The sequence below is a fragment of the Aquarana catesbeiana genome, linkage group LG05 (assembly GCF_042186555.1).
Source record: "Aquarana catesbeiana isolate 2022-GZ linkage group LG05, ASM4218655v1, whole genome shotgun sequence".
Classification (NCBI taxonomy): domain Eukaryota; kingdom Metazoa; phylum Chordata; class Amphibia; order Anura; family Ranidae; genus Aquarana; species Aquarana catesbeiana.
Genome location: NC_133328.1, coordinates 85,902,905 through 85,927,653, shown reverse-complemented (window position 1 = coordinate 85,927,653; position 24,749 = coordinate 85,902,905). Strand labels below are relative to the sequence as shown.

General features: G+C 37.3%; 1 protein-coding gene across 2 annotated transcripts in view; it reads right to left on the bottom strand.

Moving 5' to 3' along the window:
* Positions 1–561: 561 nt before the first annotated feature.
* The window catches only part of PTPRN2 (protein tyrosine phosphatase receptor type N2), a 1,455,485-nt gene continuing 1,431,297 nt past the window's right edge, over positions 562–24,749 (bottom strand). For both annotated transcript variants that reach the window (XM_073629933.1, XM_073629934.1), the window contains 2 exons: positions 18,380–18,453; positions 562–11,070 (listed from right to left, as the gene is read on the bottom strand). In XM_073629933.1, the coding sequence (XP_073486034.1) occupies positions 10,999–11,070; positions 18,380–18,453 (146 nt within the window). In that variant the 3' untranslated portion in view covers positions 562–10,998. The remainder of the gene's footprint in view (positions 11,071–18,379; positions 18,454–24,749) is intronic.

Genomic DNA, 24,749 nt, shown 5'->3' with positions numbered 1-24,749 from the left:
TACAAAAATTTGAGGGGTGTACTCACTTTTGTGAGATACTGTATATCTGTAGTGTTTACTTAGCTCTCTCCAAAGCCCTAAGTCCCGTGTCTTTCTGCTGCCTTGTTCTTCTGTTATCAGCATGATAACTTCTGACAAGTTCTCTGACGCGGGAGATAAAAGCAGCTGAAAATTTGTGCCAGGGAGGTAACAGAGACAGATAAGCAGAGAGCTTGTCTGTTCACAGCACAGCTCTGCAAGTATCTTCGTTCCTCTGCCTGTGTGGAGTGGGGGTATGTGCCTTTCCTCCAATCAGCTGCCACACAGTGTAAGCCTAGACCCCACTATCACAGCTGAAGCAGGATGAAAACATTCTATCAGGATGTTCACTTTCTAAACAGTAAATAAAGCAGAAAACAGCAGATATACATGTAAAACTTATGTAGTGACATTTGTCTCATCTATGTGTATCATCCTAGGCTGTTCACTTCACTGGGCATAGGAGAGGGTTTACATCCACTTTAAGGGTTAACATCTCATTTATGAAACATATTGCTAAGGAATAAAGAAAGTGAGACAGTGTTGCAGTATTCACAATACTCCACAGACAATGTAACTTTTATTCACAAATGATTGTTTTTACAGAGGTAGAACAAAATACTTTGTATATCTTTATTATATACATAAAAAGAGTCTAAAATCATTTTTTTTGCAAATGGGAAATCAGTGGTTGTACACAGTAGTAGTACACAGGTAAGATCTGAAGCTAGTGATTTGGATACAAGAGCATGCAGAAATAAATAAACAACTCTTTGTTTTGCTGGTGTTACACTTGAAATTTCAGATTCTTCATAAAAAATAACAATAAAAGGAAAGGCTACAAGAAGTACCTGGTTTGTTATAGTGTGCATTACGCATCCAAAGGTTTATCTAGGAAAAACATTTTTATTCGAGTTTTCATAACTGCTAATGTAAAAAAAAAAAAAAAAATTACATTTAATGAAGCAAACACAAAAAATAGGAAAATTATGAACACTTTTAAGTCACAAAACAACATTTCAGATTTCCTAGAGGAGTTGCAGAGAGAAAATGGAAAATGAAAATGACATTACAGCAGACTGTGTGAGGTGATTATTGAATGGGATATATGAAAGTAGAAGCTCATTGATTTGTTGGTTTATATCAGTGGCTTGGTAGTCACTTGTTCTTGGCTCCCTCTGATGTGGTTGCTAAATAGATGCTTGTACACATCTCTCTGGTCTAAACAACATCTGCACTTTACACTTAACAATGGTAAGAAACATTTTCAGAGGTCACCTAGTAGCTTCTTACTGTATATATCTTGGGAACTCCACTGCTGAGATCTACCTGTCATAGTTCCTCAGATGCCCTTTGTCCTCCTTAAGATTTTGAGCGTCTCCATCTACTTTTGGTGCATTAAGCATGCATCCATACAAAGATCAAACTAAGCATTTGTTTGCAACCAAATTTTTGTCTTTGTTATGTTCTATGCGAGAAAAACTGCTGTATTTGTGTTTTCTTTAGCCAGATAAATAATATAAAATATTGTATATGATTAATTCATATTTACTAGGCTCAGAGACCATTTAGCAAGCATTAGGCTCAATCCTCCTTTTTATTACTGTAATGTGTCAAGGCTGCATATACAGTAATAAATACGGGGATCGTTTACTTGTTTACACTGACCCTTGCCAGTCAGTCTGACAACCTGAAATACTATATTATTATACATTGACTTTACAATTATTTTCCCAGTAACTTTGTAAATGTACTGTCTGCATTTAATCCCAGATAAAGGGGGAAATTTGAGCCCCTGAAACGGATTAAAAATAAAATATTTTTGGACTTACTCAAGTTTTGTGCCACTCTCAGCCATTTAATGCACCCCTAGCAGAGTTGGGAACCTATCTGAGTGGTTCAAGCCTTTCCTATTAGAAACCTGAGCTTGCTATGCATCCTGAAATACATGTTTAAACACAAATAAATAATACAATTAAAAACTATATAACATTTTAAAGTCATAAATTAAATCTAAAAAAAACTATAATTTACTATAAAAACTATAATTGAACAAAGCCATAATAGTTTCCTTTTAAAGAAAAAGAGCTAACATTTTTGCCTAACTCATCAATATTTTTATAAAGTTACAAAATTTTCTTTTTTACTTTAAAAAAAAAAAAAAACAGGTTATTTCCCAAGCTCTCTCTTTGAAAACAGCCTGTCTGTGGTGTTCATATTAGGCAGTCTTTGCTACAAAGCACTTCACCCTTCAGCCAATATCATACATATGCTGTCATTTAGTTTTGTGGCAGCAAGTGTGTAATTATACCAGGAAGGATCAGGAAGATTAAAGCCTGATATTGAACTTGGGTAACAAGGAAAAATTCCCTTAAAGTTACATTAAACCCTAAACGTTAAATTGCATCTTAAAATGTACCAGTATATTATCTAATGGTGGCGTTGTGGGGGTAAATACCTGGTGATCCTGCCAGCTCCCTATTCTGAATGGCAACACTATTGCAGATGATCATCCTGCTTCTATGTTGCCACTCACTCTGTGCGTGCTCTGGATTCTTTCTACAGAAAGCTGCCCCATGTGACACTCATTCATATCACATGCAGGGCCCCTCAGGGATCTTGATTGACAGGAGAGCATTTTCTCCTTGCTTCACTGTTCATCATTGCAGTCTATGTGAATTGGTGGGTGAGACTCCGGTAGTAATGTTAGTGTTTTAAATGTAAATACCATTATGTAAAACAAACCCATGGAAGCAAAGTTTGCTTTCATGGGTTTGTGATAAATAATGTTATATACATATAAATCTCTTTTTATAAAACAATTACATGACCGGTACATGAAAATAGTGGAGCAAGGAGGAAATGCTTCACTGCCAATCAAAAAACCTGAGCCGTCCTGCATGTGACATGAAGGAGTGTCAGCGGTGCTGTATTTACAAGCTTTCTAATTCATCAATGGACCTGCCCTGATTTTAATAATGTCACGTACTACATATATAGTAAAGCATGCACACGTGGTTTTATTGTCACTTTAAATGTAAGCACAAACCCAACCTTCAGCCTCAAGGTACATCAACTCTTTCTATGGAAAACTCTGTTTCTAGCTTTCAAAAGTACATTTTAGCAATTATAATAAAATAAAAATGTTGTTAAAGAAAAAAGGGTCTAAATGGCAAAATAGCAACAATCCGGTTCCAAACTTCATAAATCTTGTGCTGCCTGGAGAATGAAAGTGACATTGCTTTTAGCTGGTATGGCCAACGATGCTACACTGTGGCCCTGCTGAGTTATTTACACTACCTCCCAGATAGCAAGGATAACTTGTTGAATTGTAAGTCTTGTTAATTTGCTGCACATTTTCAATGGCAAGTTGTACACTTGCAGAGCACTTAAAGTTCTAGTTGACACTTTTCCAATCTGTATCAAATTTGCGTGGCAAGTCTCTACAGTCTCTACAGTCTCTACAGTCTACAGCAAGAGCTCTACAAGTCTACAACATGAAAATTCAGCCACAGTGACCCCTGTGGTGGGATGACTATTGCAGAACATAACTGAACCAGAACTTGTAGCAGACTTGCAGAGTGTTTGCAAAGAAAGTTAATCTAGAGTCATGCAATCCGGACTTGCTGCAGTTGTGCAAAGAACTTGTGAAGCCTGGCAAGTCTAGCAATAGCTTAGCAAGTCATTTTTAAACTTGCAGCTCAATTACTTTCTATCTGGGCTATGCACTCTTTAAACTGAAGAGAAGAAAATAATTATAACAAGGATTGGTGATTGCATGTTTCTAATCACATGAAAATGTATGTGTGGTTACTTTGTTATAGAATATGCAAATTAAGTGAAAATTTCTGATTAGAATACTTGGCTATCCTCTTGAAAATAATGAATTTGTGAAATGAGATGGCCATCAGAAGTGAAAAGGATTTACCTCTAGATAGGGATTTTAAGAAGCGGCGCATATTCAAAATAAATGAAGCTAATGGAGGTCTAGTGTTGCTGAAAAGAAGGGTGCATTTGGCATTCTATGCAAATCATATTTAAAATTATACTTAAACATCATTTTAAAGGATTTAATGGATGAATGTCAATATGACTGGAAACACTCAGCAAGTCTGTCTTGTGCACTGAAGAGGAACGCTAATTAAGGTAAAAAGGTGTTTTTCTAGTAGCTATAATAACAGTATCTTGTGAAATTTCTCCTTGTTTTTCTGTATCTAGTCCTTGGCTGTGTTTGCGTCCCCATGCAATTTACCTAATTTATCCAGAAAAATCAGACATTCTTATGTGTCAGCGTTTAATGCAGGGTTCCCCATTATCACTCTTCAGCTATAGGTGATGTGCAAGAGACCATGGCAATGTAACATAAAGAAGGAAATAAGCACTGCATATAGCAACATTTAAAAATGTAATTACTACTTGTTTATTAATTAAATAGATTAAAAGGTGTTTATTTATTTATGCCTGAGGTTTTAATTTTAATAGAACCTATTAAAAAGCTAACATTTTAAAGAAAGACATACTTAAAGTTTTACTAAAATCTTTTTTTTGTTTTGTTAAAAATAACAAACATGTTATACTTACCTGCCCTGTGCAGTGGTTTTGCACAGAGCAACCCAGATCCTCCTTTTCTCGGGCCCCTCTTTGGTGCTCCCTCCTGTTAAGTGCCCCCACAGCAAGCAGCTTGCTATGGGGGCACCCGAGCCAAGCCACAGCTCCCTGTGTCCATTCAGACATGGAGCCGTGACCTCCCCTGTCTCCTCATTGGCTCACTGACTTTTACTGACAGTAGCGGGAGCCAATGGTGCTTTGCTGCTGTCTCTGCCAATGAGGAGGCCTCTTGTGCAACATCACTGGATCAAGATGGGCTCAGGTAAGTATTAGGGGGGCTAATGCACACAGGTGGCTTTTTATCTTAGTGCAGTGTGTAATGTTTGCAACTGTCCGTGAATATCCATTACGGACATGTAATCTGCATGTCTGTAAGGGACATTCATGGACAGATGCAAAAATTATGGATTTTACAAACTGTTCATAAATTTACTGAAAGTTGGCAACCCTGCCTTTCACAGCCATTCACTGGGAAGAATAGTGTCCATTCACTGGGAAGAATAATATATATATATACACACACTAACGTTTTGCCTTTCATTTCTGTTTTAAACTGAATGGGTTGTTTTACAAGGTAATGGTCCCCTTTTATTTTATTTTTTTTAAATAATGTATCATTATTTCCATTTTAAGCTGCTACCACCATCCCCTGACCCACTGTAAGTCATCTGAAGTAGTGATGTTTATTTTGGAATAGCTCATTGGGCCAAAACCTTTGTCAGCATTAACATTTGCTAATGAGCCATACTAAAACATCATAACCACCAAGCATCAAAAGGCTATTCTTACCTAATACATGGTAAATGGTCACGGTACAACATACAGTGCATGGAGAATTATTTAGTGAACCAGACAGTTCTATGCAAATGAGTATGGACTAAGATATAAGGGTACGTTTGTTGATGCTCACTCGTATGATAAAAGGAACTAGAGATGGAGCATAAAACATTGATGCATGTGCGTATATCATTAGCTCAACAAATGTATTTTATAATAGAAGGGACAGTAATGATTGGAAAGTACAGTACCGCACAACCATTCGATTACCCATTTCATCAGATAAGAATTGCCAGACAGACAAAACGGGGTTGACTGCTATGAATTAATGCAGTTGGCTATTTTTCTTCTTTACTTCGTACTGTTTGAAATTAATAATACATATTAGAGTAATAACCTTATTAAGCATCCCCATAAATGAAACACCTCTACTAGTATTTATGACTGTTATTATCATATAATGCAGCAGATACTCAGACAGATGAGCACTAACTGGAAGCCTGCCTAGAGCAACATCAAAGGTACCTGAGATCTGCATGTGTGCTGATGGACCCTTTTATTGTTCTCTGATCTGCATATGATCTACATATGTTTCATGAGGCACTGGCTAAGCTGGTCCAAACCTTAGACAGGATGTGCACAAAGGATACACATACAGCCTGGGTGAGATGGGAAAGATTAAAATACGTCATTTTTCAAAAATTCTCCTGTTCCTGCATTGCTAAAGAGATCAAACATGCTTCTGGCGAAAACCACATACAAAGGCATAAAGAATGTGAACAATTCTGCAGAATTTATTTTCTATGGTTGCAAGTCCTTGAACAGAGAGACTGCAAAGTTGGGGAGGGAGGGTTAACACCAGCCATCCAGCTAGTGGCTGATGCTTATTAAACCTTGGCAATGGAGGCTCTATAATGTATATAGACTTTGATGTTCAGCCATTACTATTTAATAGAATACTAGATGCTTTTGGAAAAAAGAGAAGATACATTCCTTTAGTACAGATAACTATGGTTGTTTCTCTAAGGAATAAACAAGTCAGTTTGTATTTTATGTACAAAACCTCAGTGGGTCTGTTTTAGTTTACAAGGAACATTTTTACTTAAAAAAAACAAGACGAAATAGATGTAACTGTAGTGACTGTCAATACTGGTAAGCACAGCATTTCATTCTTTTATTTGAAGCTGGTAAATATTCTGCTTGGGCTTTGACTGGCAGAAATATATGCGCCACAGTCCCACCGGACGGCTTTAAAGATGAAATGCTGCTGTAGTTTAAAATGAATGTCAGCTCTAATTGGTCCACAAGAAGTCCCCTAATCCGATTAGCATGACCATAACACAATGTAATGCTTCTCAGGTATGGAAGGAAGATTTCAACATTGGCGTTCATTTGCCATAATTCCATCGCTGGCAATGTACTGTCAGTCCCTCTGGCTTCAATCACTTACATTCAGAGCTAAAGCTTCTTAGGTGTACAAACTCAATAGAGTTTTTGCCCTTAGCACCCACATTTTTGGATGCTGTAAGTGTAACTCAGATCGTAATGTCATAGTAAAGACTTAAATCTGAACTCCAGGCAGATATAAATAAAGCACTCTTTAATTCAATTATGTATTTATTAAAAATCATGAAATCTAATTTATATAGATATAGTATAAGTACCTGAATCTACCTTGATATTATCCTCCTTCTTTGTTCCCTTGCACAATGCTGTCCATTTAATACGGTTAACATACAAGGGATAACAGAGAGATGTTCTCATCAATATGTCACTTTTCATTTGTTCCCAGTAACAGGCGAGGGTAGGTCCTGAACCAGACTGCATTGATAAACTGCAGAAAGGTCCAAAGATCTGACAGTGCTTCATAAGGTAAGACATTTTATATACAGTCTAAGTATTTGAGCTTGACTGGACTTTTAGAATTGCTTGATCTCTGATGTTCTATAGAGCTGGACAGTGAAAAGAAGGATGCAACGCAACCTGCAATTCTGCACGCTTTGGGCCACTGCATTGCTTCTACCCTCTATTAACAGTGTATTTCCACGTTTGCAGTCAAATTTAAGTAAACGTCACTATATGTTATGTGTTCCCATTCACCTAAAAAATGTAAAATCTTTCAGACATTTCTTAGGAGATGGTGTCATGGCAGTTTCTGACATTTCTGATCAATGGCAGAGTGAGACTCACTCTGAATATGATCAGAAATGTCAGGCTCTCATCAATATACAATGCAAGAAGAACAGCTTCTAAATCTTTAACCCTTTATTTAATCACTTCAGTCCCAGAAGATTTTCCCCCTCAATGACCAGGCCATATTTTGCGATATGGCACTGCGTTGCTTTAACTGAAAATTGCGCCATCATGCGACGCTGTACTGTAAACAAAATTAACGTCCTTTTTTTTCCCACAAATAGAGCTTTCTTTTGGTGGTATTTGATCACCTCTGCGGTTTTTATTTTTTGCGCTATAAACAAAAAAAGAGTGCCAAAAAAAAACTTTTTACTTTTTTACTTTTTTTACTATAATAAATGTCCCCAATTTAAAAAAAAACCCACATTTCTTCATCAGTTTGGACCAATATGTATTCTACATATTTTTGGTAAAAAAAATCGCAATGAGGAAATATTTATTTATAGTGTCTACAAAATAGGGGATAGATTTATGGCATTTTTATAAATTTGTTTTCACTAGTAATGGCGGTGATCTGTGATTTTTAGCGGGACTGCAACATTGCGGTGGACAGATCGGACACTTTTGACACTATTTTGGGACCAATGACATTTATACAGCGATCAGGGCTATAAAAATGCACTGATTACTGTGTCAATGTCACTGGTAGGGAAGGGGTTAACACTAGAGGGCGATCAAGGGGTCAAATGTGTTCCCTCGTGTGTGTTTCTAATTGTGGGGGATGGGACTGACTGGAGGAGGAGACATATCGCTGTTTGTAATGACTACGAACAGCAGATGTCTCTCCTCTCCTGTCAGAACGGGAATTTGTCTGTTTACACACACAAATCCCCGCTCTGACTCTTGTGCCTGCGATTGCATGTGGCTGGCAGTCATTGCGCCCACCGGCCACGTGCATCGGGTCCCCAGTTGTGCAATGGGCACGTGCACCTACTATGGCTCTTAAAGGAGCCGACGTACCCATACGGCGATTCGTGGGAACGAGACACTTTGCATATGAATGTGAGCTGGTCAGCAAGTGGTTAAATGGTGTTGACATCTAGTTTACAAGTGATAATGAGATCTGACAGCACAGTACAGCTAGGGTTAATTATGGCAAACACATCTCCTTATCCCTTCATAAAGAGAACTAAGTAGGATTGTTCAGTACTGGAGTTATCAGAAAAGAGATTCTAAAACGGAAAGTAGCAATGTTTACATTTTTTTTTTAGGTTATGCTATGTAAATGAGAACATGCAATGAATGTAAAGGAGCTGTTATGCCAATTTTGCTACAAAAGTAGAAATTTACTTTAATAATAGTGAATATCACTGACTGATGTTTATATTCAGATAGAATTAACACCCTGATAGCACCCAGTGAAGCCATTATGTAAGCCTAACTAGTGTTCATGAAAATGTTGCCTATCCTGTGGCAGAATGACAGCTGGTTTTATAATTTGGAGGCTGCCTCTGCTGTGTCCAAGGGATCCACCTATTTTAAATAAGCCCAACTTTTTCCCACTTTTACAAAAACATATATATATATATATATATATATATATATATATATATATATATATATATATATATATATATTTTTTTTTTGCACAAATATTGTTCAAGGGACAAGCGTAGTTGAGTGTGACTAAATACTATTTTCTGCCCACATTTGTGGAACCCTAACCTTGGATACCAGGTGCTCATTTGATCGCAATACCCTTCAAGGTCACTAGAAACCTTTAAGCTTCTTCGGTTCAGAGATTGCAGCTCTAATCCCTAAACCCAAACAGTATATTGGCTTCAATGGAGAGCAATGTACCATATGGCATTACCAATTAATTATTTAGTGTTCCAATTTTCTTTAGCTAAAAGTAAAAAAAAAAAAAAAAAAAAAAAAAAGGGGGTACATTTTTCAATTGTTTCTTCTGAATATTTAATTGCTTTACCTTGATCTACACATTTACATTTTCAAAATACAGAAGCAGGGTGCTGTGTATGCTATGTTTATCTTGTGCTGTGGTGCTGCCACATGTACTTCTAGATCAATCGCATCATTTATTTATTAAAGAACGCAGCATGGTTTTTATCTGTCTTATCTGTGTGCTCAGTTTATTGTATAATAAAAATAATAATGTGATCTCAGGTGAACTGAAGCTTGAATATCAATGTTTAGATGTGTTTTTAAGGAAAAAAAAATGTAAACTGCTGTCTTGTGATTTAATATAACAAAATTACAAATGATAATAAAATTGCCACACTTGTTTGACCTTTATTGTTTTACACAAACCCCATAAAATCTGTTAAAACAAGAAAATACACACAAAAATCAACATTTTTTTTCTTTTTGTATTTTTCTTTTAAGTATATGCCATAAGACGATGATGATGAAAACAGTATTGGTATATCGGTGAGTTGGCCATATTTACTAACATGGTGCAAAAAGTAGTGAAATGCAGCCAGAATTTTAAATGTATAAGATACTAGCTTTTAACATTCTGTAGTAATCAGACACGTCATTTGATTGGTTAATTAAAACAACAGTAAATCACATTTCTGCATTACAATGATGTTAAAGCAGAACTATGACCTCTAATAAAAAATATATGTGCCGCAGCACTTAATTATAAGGGCCTCTGCACTTACAGTTTTTATTAGTTCCCCTGCAAAGTCTCATAAGTATCTAGTGATCCTGCCAATAAAATCCACCTAATGCAGCTTTCTGTGATGGGGTGACAACACTGTTGAACTGCTCTTAAATTCAGAGAAGAGTTTCCACTCTCATGTACGCTGTGCCTGCTTCCAATTTCCAATGTAGTGAGATGAGAGGACTTAGTGGGGTTGGGGGGGGGGGTGTTATCAACTTTCTCATTGTGGATTGACAAGCCTATAGCTGGACAGTCAGCACCTGATCAAATCTAATCCTGCCAACTACTTTCTAGGGCAGCACTCTCTCTGCTCCTGAAACCCTCCCACTGTGAGCTGCAGTGTCTGGGAGGGGGAACATGTGAGACATAATTTTTTTAAGGCTTTTGAATCACATAGTAACTGTATTTGGGACATGTTTGGACTGTTTTTCTGGCACCCGGACACTGTTACTTGCTGCACCAAGTTACTAAATAAAGAACAATAAATAAGAAAATTAGTGATTTGGTATCCTGCTCTATAAATGATTATCAGGAAAGAGAAGGAAAGCCAAATGATATCTGCTCACCAGGATGACTATGTTTTCTTCGTACCCATTTGCTAAGTTTCTGCGATTTAATGACCTTCCCACTGGGGGGACAATGCAGACCGCAAGTTTCTATGTGGGTACTATACATAATACACACCAGGTCACAATTTTCAACAACGCTTAAAAGTATTGAGAGAAAGAAAGGGATGAGAGAAGAATCTTCTAGATTTGTTTGGGAATGTGGAACATTTATTGTGGAAGGGCCTTTAATATTGCGTTCACTTCTTCTGCCACAGCTGTCAGTGCAAACTCAAACTGCTCCTGGAAGACAAAAATAATGGGATATTCAATTTGCGTAATCTTTGTGAAAGGCTTGAACAATCTGTGATTCAACTGTTCATCTGGCTGCATGTTAACTAAGTGGTTAGCACTCTTGCCTTGCTTGTATGCTCCCTTTGTCTTTGCAAGGGGACTCTCCATGTGACCCAGATCCTTCCTACAACCTACCACTCCTAACTTATCATAGGTAGATTTGTTGATGTTTAGGCAGGGGTTGACTTGGTTTGTTTTTGTACTATAAAACAACATAAATGGATCCATGATTGAGATTCCTAAGACAAAACTAGCATTTGATGCAGTTAAGAAATGAGAGAAGAGCAAATAAAACCTTTCAGTCACTGATGCAAAACACTGACTGGAATGCCTACCGTGCATATATAGTGCCTCCCACATTATAAGACTCTTCTGAGCATAAGTCCCCTAAAGGTACCGTATATGGTTTAAATGTTAACTTATGCATGACACTGCACACAAAGGACAAATGTCTTCATAGGTCTATGCATTTGAAAGCAGTACTAAAGGCTGAAAGTTGTGTTTTACCTTACTCCATTTTCTGCATCAAGGTAAAAAATGCCCCATTCCCTACCATCACTATCTCTAAACACCTAGCTGGCTCATGCCACTGCCACCTGCTTCAGTGTTGCTCCCCTCAGTAGCCATAGAATCTGGATGCTGTTATTCAATTTCCTTGGGGGAGAGAGCTGTGTGTGTGTGTCTATGATGATACCAGATGGAAGCACAGGTGCCTCTGTAGCATCATGCTTGTTACAGGAGGACCCTAAAGGAGGTTAAGAGCCTACAGTGCTAGTGGGGACTGCTAGAAAAGGATGGAAGTGATGTTTCTGTGCAATATTTTTGTACAGAGTAGGTAAGTGTACATTAGGCTTTAAAGAGAAGTATGGCTTCTTCTTCAAAAAAAAAATATACTCAGGTGAATGCAGCACACTGATCGCTTGGCTCTCAGACTTCAGTGAGCAGAGAGCCAGTGACTGTTGCTGAGAGGCTGTGCCAGCCGCGGTTCCAGATATTTGGGTGGATCCCAAATGTAAAGTTGGGATCGATCCAGAGCCTGGACCAGCTCAGTGACGTCAGCCGAACTGCACACTTGTGATCCATAGGAGAAGTCGGGCCAAGAAAGCTTTGGCCATATTTCTCCTTTAAACAAGCTCAGGTAGTTTTTTGTACATCTGACTTATGAAATATGTAGATTTTATGCAGTACTTTTCTAGTGCAGCCAAACAGCATCTAACTGCCTCTTTTCTCTGTTGTGTCCCAACTGCAAACCCTGGTTTAGTGGTAAAACTGTAAGCTCAGAACTGTTGCAGAAATTATTAGTTCTATGAAGTATTTTTCAAACATGTGCAGAAATGTTAATTTTCATAGATGCTAATTTATTTTGCAAAATTCTTTCAAAAATCTGTCTGATCTCTATGATTAAGCCTGTATTGGGTGAAACGCATTAGAGTGGGACGGTCTGCAGGTGGGGGCGCTTTGTGAGAAGTAAAGAGTGAAGACAGGCTCCATTCTGTATTCACCTGATATGCACAACACCGAAACCGAGGAAGACTAATAGGGGTTTTTTCCTTTGACCATAAATAAAGCAATAGGTTAAAGGCCACAAACAAAACAGGACATTTTTCAGAACTGTCCCCCTCTGCATAGAAAGTTCCCTGTACAGAAATTGTGAAATCCTCTGTTTGTGTAACACTGTTGTCTAGTCTGTTGCTTTTATACTATCTGATAATGTGCCTTAGCTAAAACCACCAATAGATGTGCAGATTAAAAGCCTGGAAGTCTCTCTGACATTTCTCAACTGCTTTTTTTTCCAGGTCATTGACCAAGAAAGTACTGAAGACAGCGTAACAGCATTTCAGCCAAGGAATTGCCATGTTTAAAGAGGGTTACCAATGGCTGCCCTGATTTTTCTCCCATTATCAGTTTCTTAAACTTGAACTCCAGGAAAACTGATCAATGTTATTATGATTTAAGTACCTCTGACAGACTGTGATCTCCTTGATATCTCCTTGGAATTTACGCAAGAAGTTAATTCTGGGATTTAAACCAGCCTGGGGTAGGGCATGGAAGGAGCAACAACTCACTGATAAGATCATCACTCTCTTCTCTCTCTTTCTGTCAACAACCCCCCAATATTTGACAGCACTGATATGCAGTCATTGCCCCTTCCTTTTCCCAGTCTGTGACAAAAAAAAATACAAAATCCAATCTCAAAACTAATACAGATATATATGCTGGCTGTATGTGGAAATACATTTAACTACTTTTTACATAAGTGGGCTAAAATGTATATTTGTCATCTGCCTGGAGCTCAGCTTTAAATAATGTTCAAATACATTTTGTCCTTTGTTCCATTAAACTCTAAAACATGATATCTATCTATCCAACCTTCTAATATATCTATCTATCTATCTATCTATCTATCTATCTATCTATCTATCTATCTATCTATCTATCTATCTATCTATCTATCTATCTATCTATCTATCTATCTATCTATCTATCTATCCTTCTAATCTATCTATCTATCTATCTATCTATCTATCTATCTATCTATCTATCTATCTATCTATCTATCTATCTATCTATCTATCTATCTATCTATCTATCTATCTATCTATCTATCTATCTATCTATCTATCTATCTATCCTTCTAATAGTCCTTCTATATATATAGATATATATATCAGAATCAGATTTTACCTTAATCTGAATTCTGTAAAATTAAATTTTACTGGTTACTGCAGCTTGCTGTACTTTATACATGACAATTGAACATTGCACTGCATTATTAAATACATTAGCTAGCCTTTCTGATGTTCCCTGGGAACAATGGAAAGCTTTTTACAGTCTTCCAAAGGATATTTAACAGAATAGTTTACATGGGCTGTGAACGTAAAGACACTGGTAAAGTAATTTGGGTGGCTGTTTGCCTGGGGACTAGCTCTAACTGGCATTTGTAACCTGATTTTTAATCCTTAGACTCAAATTAATTGAAAAGCCTACAATTTCTTATTTGTATTCTGCTGGCAAATTGTGTGGTTTGTTTAAATCCGTCAAGTCTAATTCTCCTGAGAGCACACAGCCCTGGCAAGTAATCAGATACTTATAATTTACCAGGCATTTCCATGAGAGATTTGGGCAGTGGAACGGATTGGAAATAGAAGAGCGATGTGATTACCGTTTAGCCCACAAAATAAGGAGCTAGCATCTTTTCTTATGAAGCTATTAGCTTTTATTGTTTGGTTTGTGTTATTTGTTTATCGTAATGAAAAATAGACCACAGCAGAAATATTAATGTAGCAAAGCTTGATGGGTTTCAAACAAACTAGGTTTGGTAAATTGTTACTGATAATTTGTTTGGGTGGTTTTCACATGAATACATTTCTAGAGGAGACGTAACGGTAAAATAATGTGGAACTACTGGACCCCATGGTCAAAGTCAACACTGTCTTCTTCTTTGAAGGTGTACAACCACGAGCCATTATGAGTTATTTACTAAGCTTCATATTCAACATTATAGACACTAATGCACACATATCAAAAGATGGTATTTGGTATGGTGCACATTGTAACATTTTAGTAATATTTTTAAAGTGTATTGCAAGAAAAGTGTATTATGGCCATCTGGCTCAAGATGACTGGATACGTGTTCCTGGATTTAGTAGTAAAAAAGCAAAGGCATGCAGTATTTTAAACAGAAATGAAATGCTTGGCATGTTGAGAATGTTGGCATCTTGGCATAAATTGGTCTCCCCTGGTGCTTACACCAACTACTCATGGCAAAATCCCAAATGGTTTAATAATCTGGCAAAAGGCACACGAATTGGAAGCCAAAAGGCAGGCTCCCCCTGCAGTTTTTGAGTACACAAGTGAATTGTAGCGACCTTTAACTGTCACCACTTTGGACACTCTCCAGGTAATGATGTCTTTCCATACAGCTTCAGTACAGAAGCCCTGCCTTCATTAAATGCTACATCTAATTTGTGACATCAGTGGTCTCTATCTACAAATAAAAAGTCTACCCTAAACTAATACTGTTTTTCAGTGAGTTTCCAGGTTTGCACAGCTGCCTTTACCATTACCACGGGGACCAACTCACCCTCTTGAAATCAAATTAATTTTATATTATCGTGAATGCAACAAGAATATAATAACACCAAGCCAAGGTGCATGGAATCACCTAAAATTCAAAGACGGGGGGAACAGCAATAAGGACATAACTAGAGCCATAGCAGCCTTTGCAGCATTTACTGTTAAAAAAAAAAGACTTTGACTGGCTTTGACTGGCTTTGAAAAGCAAGGACTATTTGCCATACATCATTTCATCTACCCAGGTAAATTTAGTTCTGGCCAGTCACCATGGAGATCGAGAAAGGAAAATCAGTTCTTGACACAGACAGCAGAGGGAGCCATACTGATAAGAATGTAGAGTCTGTGGCATGTCCATGATGACTGTCATCAGTTTAAGCTGGTCACAAATGTTTAGGGCTATTGTTAGTTGCCCATCAATATTTATAAGGGCTCATATTAAGGTTAAAGTAAATTGCCAGGAGCCACAAAAAAAGGTCACTAATGTGCAAGTTGAGGGTGTCCCTTCAATATTTGTCTAAGGGGCCCCCTGGTGTATAGGTATGCCCCAGGGCAGGAACTATGAAATTGAAACTGGCACACCCAAAAGATCCAATAAACCAGCTTTAGTTAGTACGAGTTGACTGCTTCCATATTTAACTCAATTCACTTTTGGGTGAATCCACCCTTTAAAGGTTTTAGTATTTTACCGTGTGATCTATTTGTCTACTATAGCTGCTTGCAGTACCCAGAGTTACATTAGGGCCTTCCCTATTAACCCTTGGCCTTCAAGTACCTTGAGAAAACACCACTTGGCCATTACTCACAGAGTCAATAATGAAGATCAATTTTTACAAACCCGAGTCTTCCAAATGTATATTACATTTTGGGGAAAGCAGAAGACTCAATTCCTATAGCACTGTGCTACAAATGTAATTAGACTGCCTCACTGACTTGATCTTGTTTATTTCTACAATTCCTTTGTGAAACCTTGCCTTTCCATACCACTCTGAAAACTTTTACATGCTTTGATAGTTGCACATTAGCACCTGTTGGTTGTTAAATACACTCCAGAATTAATGTGTAGGAGCTGTAATATGACATCTTACAAGAAGTTGAAGCTCAGAAGTGCTACTATCTACCACAGATTCCACCTAGTCAGGAAGTACTGACCTATCCTGAAGCCACATATCATCTTTAGGCTTTGCAGCATTCTATCGGCTAAAAATGGTGCAGAAATAAAAACATTACCTTCCTGCATTGTTTTCTCATAGTACATTATATTTCCACCTAAAGATCACACCTATAAAAGTTTGCTAAACATCCTATTCCAAAGCCTTTAGAATCAATAAGGGTCAGCCCTCCTTAGCATCTATAACAGGTTCCATTAAAGATTTTGGAGTCCATTCAGGAAGTAGGGCTGAAGTCAGAGCTCTGTGCAAGCCATTCACGTTCTTTCACACCAAACCATGTGTTTTTTATGGAGCTGGACTTGTTCACAGGGGCACAGTCATGCTGGAACAGAGAAGGGCCTTCTCCAAACTGTTGCCAGAAGGTTGGCAGTGCATAATTGTCTAAAATGTTTTTTGTACTGCCATACTATTAATAATTGATTACCCTTCACTGGAAACATCTGAACTTAATAGCATAGACGATAGTCCACATTTGTAGCCAATATAGTATAATACAGAGCCCAAGATTGGCACGGAGGTGCAAAGCCATCATACCATCTCTTGGTTGGTAACTGGCCTCCAGCAGGATTCTAGGTGTGGCTAGGTTTCTGCTGAAGGCAAGATACCTCATGAAAAAAGTCTCTGCTTAGCAATTCAATGCATTTCTCAACTGCAGTCCTACACAAAACTCTATATGCAATCTATAATTTCCCTGCAGGACTGTAGTTACTTTCCTGGATTTTAAAAGTATGCATCTTGTAGTGCAGCTTTTTGGTTTAGCTGCACCTAAAAAATACTTTCGTAGGAAAAAATAGGAAGTAGTGTAAGTTTAAAAATGCATTTTGTTAAAGAAATGCTTTTTGCATATGCTTTACCTGTCTGTAAATAATGCTGGCCATTAAATATGTACATATTATCTTGAACAATTCATGAACATGATCTGAGCCTTTTGGGCATTTTTGGAAAGTCATTGGAATTCATACTCAGACCTAAAATAGTTTCTCCGATAAATAAAAGTGTATTTCATTGGGGTCTCCTTGAAGATATGTAATTGACAACAATGTCACGGTTTTCATTATGAACGGCATCGCTGGCATGGATGAAACAGGATGAGAGCGGTGATATCATGAATTAAAAATAGTAGATTATAATTTCCTCTCCAGCTGAGAACACATCCTGTATATTAGACCTTGATCCTGATGCTTGATTAAAGGTTATTCTTTCCTTCTGTATTTTATTTTGTATTAATTGTTATGGATTTTTACCACAGCCCTGACATAATGAATATAAAGATAATGAACATAAAAAAAGGAAGAAAATCTTATAAACAAACATTTAAACCTGATTTCAAGGATGGTCAGCAAGACAGCTAACCAGATCTCTTGTGCTGAGTAGGTACGTTATTTATTTTTAAGGAGAAAGGAGTCTATTGTTGATTTTGTTATTTATTTAGTTCACATGATAACTATATATACTGTATATCTATGTACATGAAGCAAAAAAAACTCTAGTCCCAATTAACTGAATAAACAAGGTACTGAAAAAAGACTAGGAGGAATATTATTTGACTAATGGACAATTGGCAGCTTGAGGTTTGCCCATGCTTCTTCATACAATTTACACACAAAGAAAGACTTGAAAGTCCTTTTTATAAGAAAAATGTAATATATAAAAGAGATGTTTAACTTTCTGAGTAATAATTTATTATAAAACAATAAAAACTGTATTGGCTTTATTCTCTTTGTTTATAGCATCCTTGAAGTAAAATTGTCCTAAAGCAAACAAAGAAGTCAATATATAGAGAGACCTGCCACATTCAGCTATCTTATGTTCAGATCAACACAATAAAAAGACAGTACATAGAGATGTTTTGCTAAAATGCTAAACCAAAATGCATTCAGAGCTATAGTAGTATGCTAATTAAACAATGTCTACATTTTCCTTATTTGAAAGACAGTCTTTTTTAACACAAAAACAAATCAGAGAAAAGCCTTTAATATATTTTAATTCCCTTGCCATTTAATTGACAGTACCTTTGTCTGCACCATGCCTGGTCGCTGGTCTCTCAAGTGCTCCAGAGTCGCAGCAATATCAATCTCTTTAGCACCTGCAACAAACCACAAATTGGGCTGAGTTCAGAGAACACGATTATTCAGGCTGCATCTGTCAATCTCTTCCTAGCTGGTTCCCCTTGGACAGCAGACCAATTGAAAAATATTAATTCATGCCTCAGTGGACGTGGCAGACAGATGCAATTGTGATGTTCATACAGAATAAGAGGAGTGTAGCTTTGATTATCATCAATGTGCAAAAAGAAAGAGGAGGCCTCGCAAGAGAGGTTTGCCTATTGTGTACTACAGCGGTACAGTCTCCAACATAAAGACCATTCCTGTCTTCTAAAATGAAGATACAGTTGCTGTGAAGGTGTAGAGTTTAAAAGTAAACTGATACTGTGATAATCACAAGAACCAAAAGGTTCAATGAGAAACCCTGACCAATATGGTTTAGTGGAAAATGTCAACAGTATTTAAAAGTACATTACAGCCAAAATAGTACAGGGGTATGAGGTCACAGCAGCCTCATGCAAGAGAACACGTAAAGGACAGGATTTATTCTTATGACAAGCTATTGCTTACATTCTTGTGTATTGAAGAATTTAAAATGTCACTTTGCAAATATATGAAGTGTTAATTGTTGTATTTGCCATGCATAAACATATTGGATTTTGCCAAAAGAAGGAATTTCAATAATGCATAGTATCTTGCAACATTTGTTCTGCACTCAAACCCCATTAGTTACACCTGATGGAAAAAGATTTTGCAGCAAATGAAAATTTTCCTCATTTTCTGAAAGCACTCAAGATAGAATTACTGCTTTGCAGTATTTTATTAGAAACTCGGACAACTAGAACAACTTCTAGTATCTTCAATATTTATATTGGATCCTTTGTAATTACTTGTAATATTAGATGAGTCAATGGTGAGCTACATACAAACTGGGAAAAAAGGCAATTAGAACGAAAAGGGAGTTAAGTCCTTTAGGAAACACTTACAGTTCTACTTTAATTTTTCCTTTATAACAAAATGTATAAACTTGCTTTTCTTACAGTTTTAAAAATTAGCTCCAGAATTTTCTGGAAAACAATCTGTTTTTTCCCATTTCCAAAGAGGCTCTATTAATTATATATTTACCCATTTATTTATTTTTAGAAAGAGAGAGAGATATCAAAGAGGCGAGTAATGCATAACTAAGGCAAAAGAAATATGTTGCGTTAAAGTGTGCTGAAATAATAAATTAAAATATGTGTATGTCCATGGACATGAATAGAACCATATAGTGACACTTAAAAATTATTATAGTGATAATAATAAACACAATATTAAAACACAAAAAATAAATAAACTATACATGAGCTCATTAAGGTACAGTATATGCAACCAATACAACCTTATATTAGAGTGCAAAGTGTAAAATCAATTCAACCAAGCACAATATATGTGAACAAACAGTCCTCAATAGAACAATAAAAAATATATAGTGAAATCTGGAAAATCAATATCAGAAAAATGTGCTTAAGTGTCCAATGATGTTATTTTCCAGCGTGCTCATAAATTTTCTTTGTGATGAAAACCATGCGTTGGTGCAATTCAGTGCCCCCCCAGGAAATATGCTCACCTCAAGGCGTGTGACTCAGCTACTAACTAAGTCAAAATATGCCTTTGAACCACCCCAGGGCTCAATATAGGTCACCAGATACCAGGTTCCAATACGATCAGGTTCGCTGACTACAGGACTGGAGGCTTGTGGTGCTTTCTGCATGGAGGTCTGTTGTTCCTTTCAAATATCAACTGTGCATGTCTACCAATACTACCCCAGGTAACACCAGAGTGGCCGTCCAATCACAATCCCCCTGACAAAGACACGTGATCCCTGTGTCGAACACACGTAAAGGGGAGGGGCCAGGACAGAACCAGAATTTGTGGATCTGTCACAGATGGGACGCACACCATACTCCTGCACCGATTCATTGATTGCACGCTGTGTATAGAGTGGTGCACTGACACACCTTGAGTTTGTGAGTACCCCATTTGGGGAGAGTTTTTTATTGATTAAATAATTTTAAAAAACGATATCACACCATTGAGTGTTTTTTCCTTATAATTTTGCATATCGCATTGGAACCTGATCGTATTGGAACCTGGTATCTGGTGACCTATACTGAGCCCTGGGGTGGTTCAAAGGCGTATTTTGACTTAGTTAGTAGCTGAGTCACACACCCTGAGGTGAGCATATTTCCTGGGGGGCACTGGATTGCACCAAAGCATGGTTTTCAACACAAAGAAAATTTATAAGCACGCTGGAAAATAACATCATTGGACACTTAAGCACATTTTTCTAATATTGATTTTCCAGATTTCACTATATATTTTTAATTGTTCTATTGAGGACTGTTTTTTCACATATATTGTGTGGCACCAAGCACTTTTGGTAATATATATTATATATATTTTTTTGTATAAGATTTTGTTTTCACTGTAGCATGCTTGGTTGAATTGATTTTACACTTTGCACTCTAATATAAGGTTGTATTGGTTGCATATACTGTACCTTAATGAGCTCATGTATAGTTTATTTATTTTTTGTGTTTTAATACTGGGTTTATTATTATCACTATAATAATTTTTAAGTGTCAGTATATGGTTCTATTCATGACCATGGACATACACATATTCTAATTTATTATTTCAGCACACTTTAGCGCAACGTATTTCTTTTTCCTTTAATTTTGCACGATATATGAGACATGTTCAACGTATTCAGCTGAGTAGTGTTATTTTGTTAGCATTAGGTACACTTGTGGCTCGCAGGACTTTTTTTCTAATAATGCATAACTAAGGCCTCATGCACATTGGACGTTTTTACAGATGCTCTTTTTGGCTTCATGCTTATTTTTTCTGCAGCTAGTAAACTCCCTAGCATGTTATCCTATGCGTACATGCACACATATGCTTTTACCAGCAGCTTTTTGACAGGGGCGTTTTCTGGCTTGAAAAAAAAACAAAACTAGTGGGTTTGAAGAGGAGTTTTTCAGCTGTAAAACTCGAAAAAGATGAAAAAAAGATGAAAAACACTGAAAAAAGCTGAAAAACGTATCTATTTGGTGTTTGTAAACGTTTTTGAGCCATAAGCTTTTGTGGGAGTATAGTTTTGCTAAAAAAAGCTAAACAATGTAAAGTGCCAGTAGCTTTAGCTATAGAATCCCCATGACTAAGCTCCGGGGGCGAAGTGAAACACGTTGGGTCATGACCTGGTCGGAGTCCAGGCTGAGGTTGCCACTCCACTGATCTCTGTAGGACACTATAGATGGGCAGCATTCAGGGGTCACCCTTCTTCCCTTTAGCTGTAGAATGCTGCTGTAAAAACGCAAATTTAAACCTACTGGCCTTTTTATAACGTCCAGTGTGCATGAGGCCTTAAAGTAAATCAAACAAGGAATGCAATATATATATTTTTAATCCTTTTCCATCAACAACTTTCTTGGTCTAAAGCTACTAATGAGCAATCCAAATAAACCTTCTATAGGATTCATGCACACTTCTGCCTGTAGAAGCAGCTCTATGTTAGCCTATGTGCCCATGCTCATTAGGGCATCTAGAGGCTTATTTTCAGAGTTGTGTTTAGAGGCAGAAAAAAATCCCCATCAGAAACACCCTTTTGAGAGAAGTTTTCAGACAGAAAAAACACTTAACGCTCATTAATGCACATAAACACACATAGACGCTGCATTTAGGAGCGCTCACGTTTTCAAGTGAACATTGAAAAAAATGAGCAGGGGGGGAATATTTTGGAAAGAAAAACACTTGTAAAAGCAAATGCCCATAAACGCTCATAAACTCTTGTGCAATAGGAGCCACCATGAGCAATTTTCTGTCACTTTTTCTGCTAGAGGTTCTGGCATTTTTTTCTGCCCCTAGTGTGCATGGACACTATGGGGTTAATTTACTAAAGGCAAATAGACTGTGCACTTTGCAAAGTGCAGTTGCTTCAAAGTTTATTAAATGGGGTAAAGCATGGGTGCTCAACCTGTGGCCCTCCAGTCCCATCATGCCTCTGCCTTTGGGAGTCATGTTTGTAACTGTCAGCCTTGCAATGCCTCATGGGACTTGTAGTACTGCAACAGCTGGAGGGGCAAAGAATACCCAATCAAGTGCAAGGAAATAAAAAAAACAGCATTTTTGTTTGCACATGATTGGATGATGAAAGTCTGCAGAGCTTCTGCTCATTTACTAAGCTCTGGAGCAACTGCACTCACCAGGAACAACTCCGCTTTTTTCGTAAATCAACCCTAAAACGTACAAGTATAATGTGTGTGCTTCAAATTTACATTTAAGATACTTTGATTTTTCCTTTGCATCAGAACTTTACTAATTAGTTCACCTTAACTGTAAAGGATCAATTTATTGATGGACAGCTAACACTCACAGATATATCTAATTAAATCCCTTAAAGGCTAAGATAATGTCACAGGAAAGTGAAATGGGTGAACTTATGCACAGTAAACTGCCCACAAAAAAAAACACATACAAATACAGAGCACACATGAACCAAAATTCATGGGACAAACCTTGCTACAGCACACACACACATACAATGCACAGAATACACAAAGGGGAAAAGGAGCACATACACAACATATAACACAAATGGCACATGTACACACAAAGCACACACACAGAGCACACAGAACAGTATGTAGATCTTACACAGCAAAGCAACCATAGAAAGAAACCTCATCCAATTAACCAAGAAAACAATAGCAGTTTTTTTCAACAGTCACATGACCACAGTACACATAGCGGTGAGCACACTATTACAGATTATACTGAACTCAGAAACTTACTGTAAAATAACAACATTGAGAGGGTTATAGAAAAATGGCATTGTGCCATACACAAGTACATGATGTAAGTTCTGGGGCGTCAGAAAAATGGAGAGAGATAATATCATACTGTGATTGCACCATATTTTTTATAGCCATCAGTCATGACATGTATGCTCACATATTATATTACTGATACTTATATGCTCCTCTCTAGATGCCCATATCAAATAATGATTTGGCTGTTGGGAGACATCCTGTATGTTTGTGCATTAAAGATTGAAGCGTAACTCAGAGTGCACAAAACTATATTGTCACCACAAATGTTTCCAAAGCCTTACTAAAATATTAGGGCATATTTATACATTAGTGAATGTGGCATTAACCACTTCAGCCCTGGGAGGATTTACCCCCTTCCTGACCAGAGCATTTTTTGCGATTCGGCACTGTGTCACTTTAGCTGACAAAAGTGCGGTCGTGCTACGTTGTACCCGAACAAAATTGACGTCCTTTTTTTCCCACAAATAGAGCTTTCTTTTGCTGGTATTTGATCACCGCTGCAGTTTTTATTTTTTGCTCTATAAACAAAATAAGACCGACAATTTTGAAAAAGAAAGCAATATTTTTTACATTTTGCTATAATAAATATCCCCCAAAAATATCTAAAAAACTAAATTCTTCCACAGTTTAGGCCGATGTATATTTTTCTATGTATTTTTGGTAATAAAAATTCATAATAAGTGTATATTGATTGGTTTGCGCAAAAGTTATAGCTATATATCTAAAAAATAGGGGATAAATTTAAGGCATTTTTATTATATATTTTTTTTTTTTTTTACTAGTAATGGCGGTGATCTGCGATTTTTATCTGGACTGCGACATTATGGCAGACAGATCGGACACTTTTGATAGTATTTTGGGACCATTGACATTTATACAGGGATCAGAGCTACACATAGCCACTGAATACTGTATAAATGACACTGGCAGGGAAGAAGTTAAACACTAGGGGGCGATCAAGGGGTTAAGTGTGTTCTCTGGATGTGTTCTAACTGCAGGGGAGGATGGGCTCACTACAACATGACAGAAATCACTGCTCCCGATGACAGGGAGCAGTAGATCCCTGTCATGTTGCTAGGCAGAACAGGGAAATGCCTTGTTTACATAGGCATCTCCCCGTTCTGCCTCTCCTCGCCACAATCGCGGGGTTCTGACGAACATCGCGTTTGTGGGACCTGCGGGCATGCTCCTGCGGGCATGCTCCTGCGGCACGTGCATGCGCCCACTAGACATCAAATTCAGAGGGACGTACGGGTACTCCCTTTTGTCTGCCCGTGCCATTCTGCCGACGTAAATCAGCATGCGGCAGTCAGCAATTAGTTGACCAACCATTCACTGAAGGTGAATCAATTGCTTTAATTTAAAATACACACACCAAGAAAATTCCCCTGCAGTGAATGTTTGGTCAATGCCACATTAAAGTGATACTAAAGTCTTATTTGTTTTTGTTTAAAAATAACAAA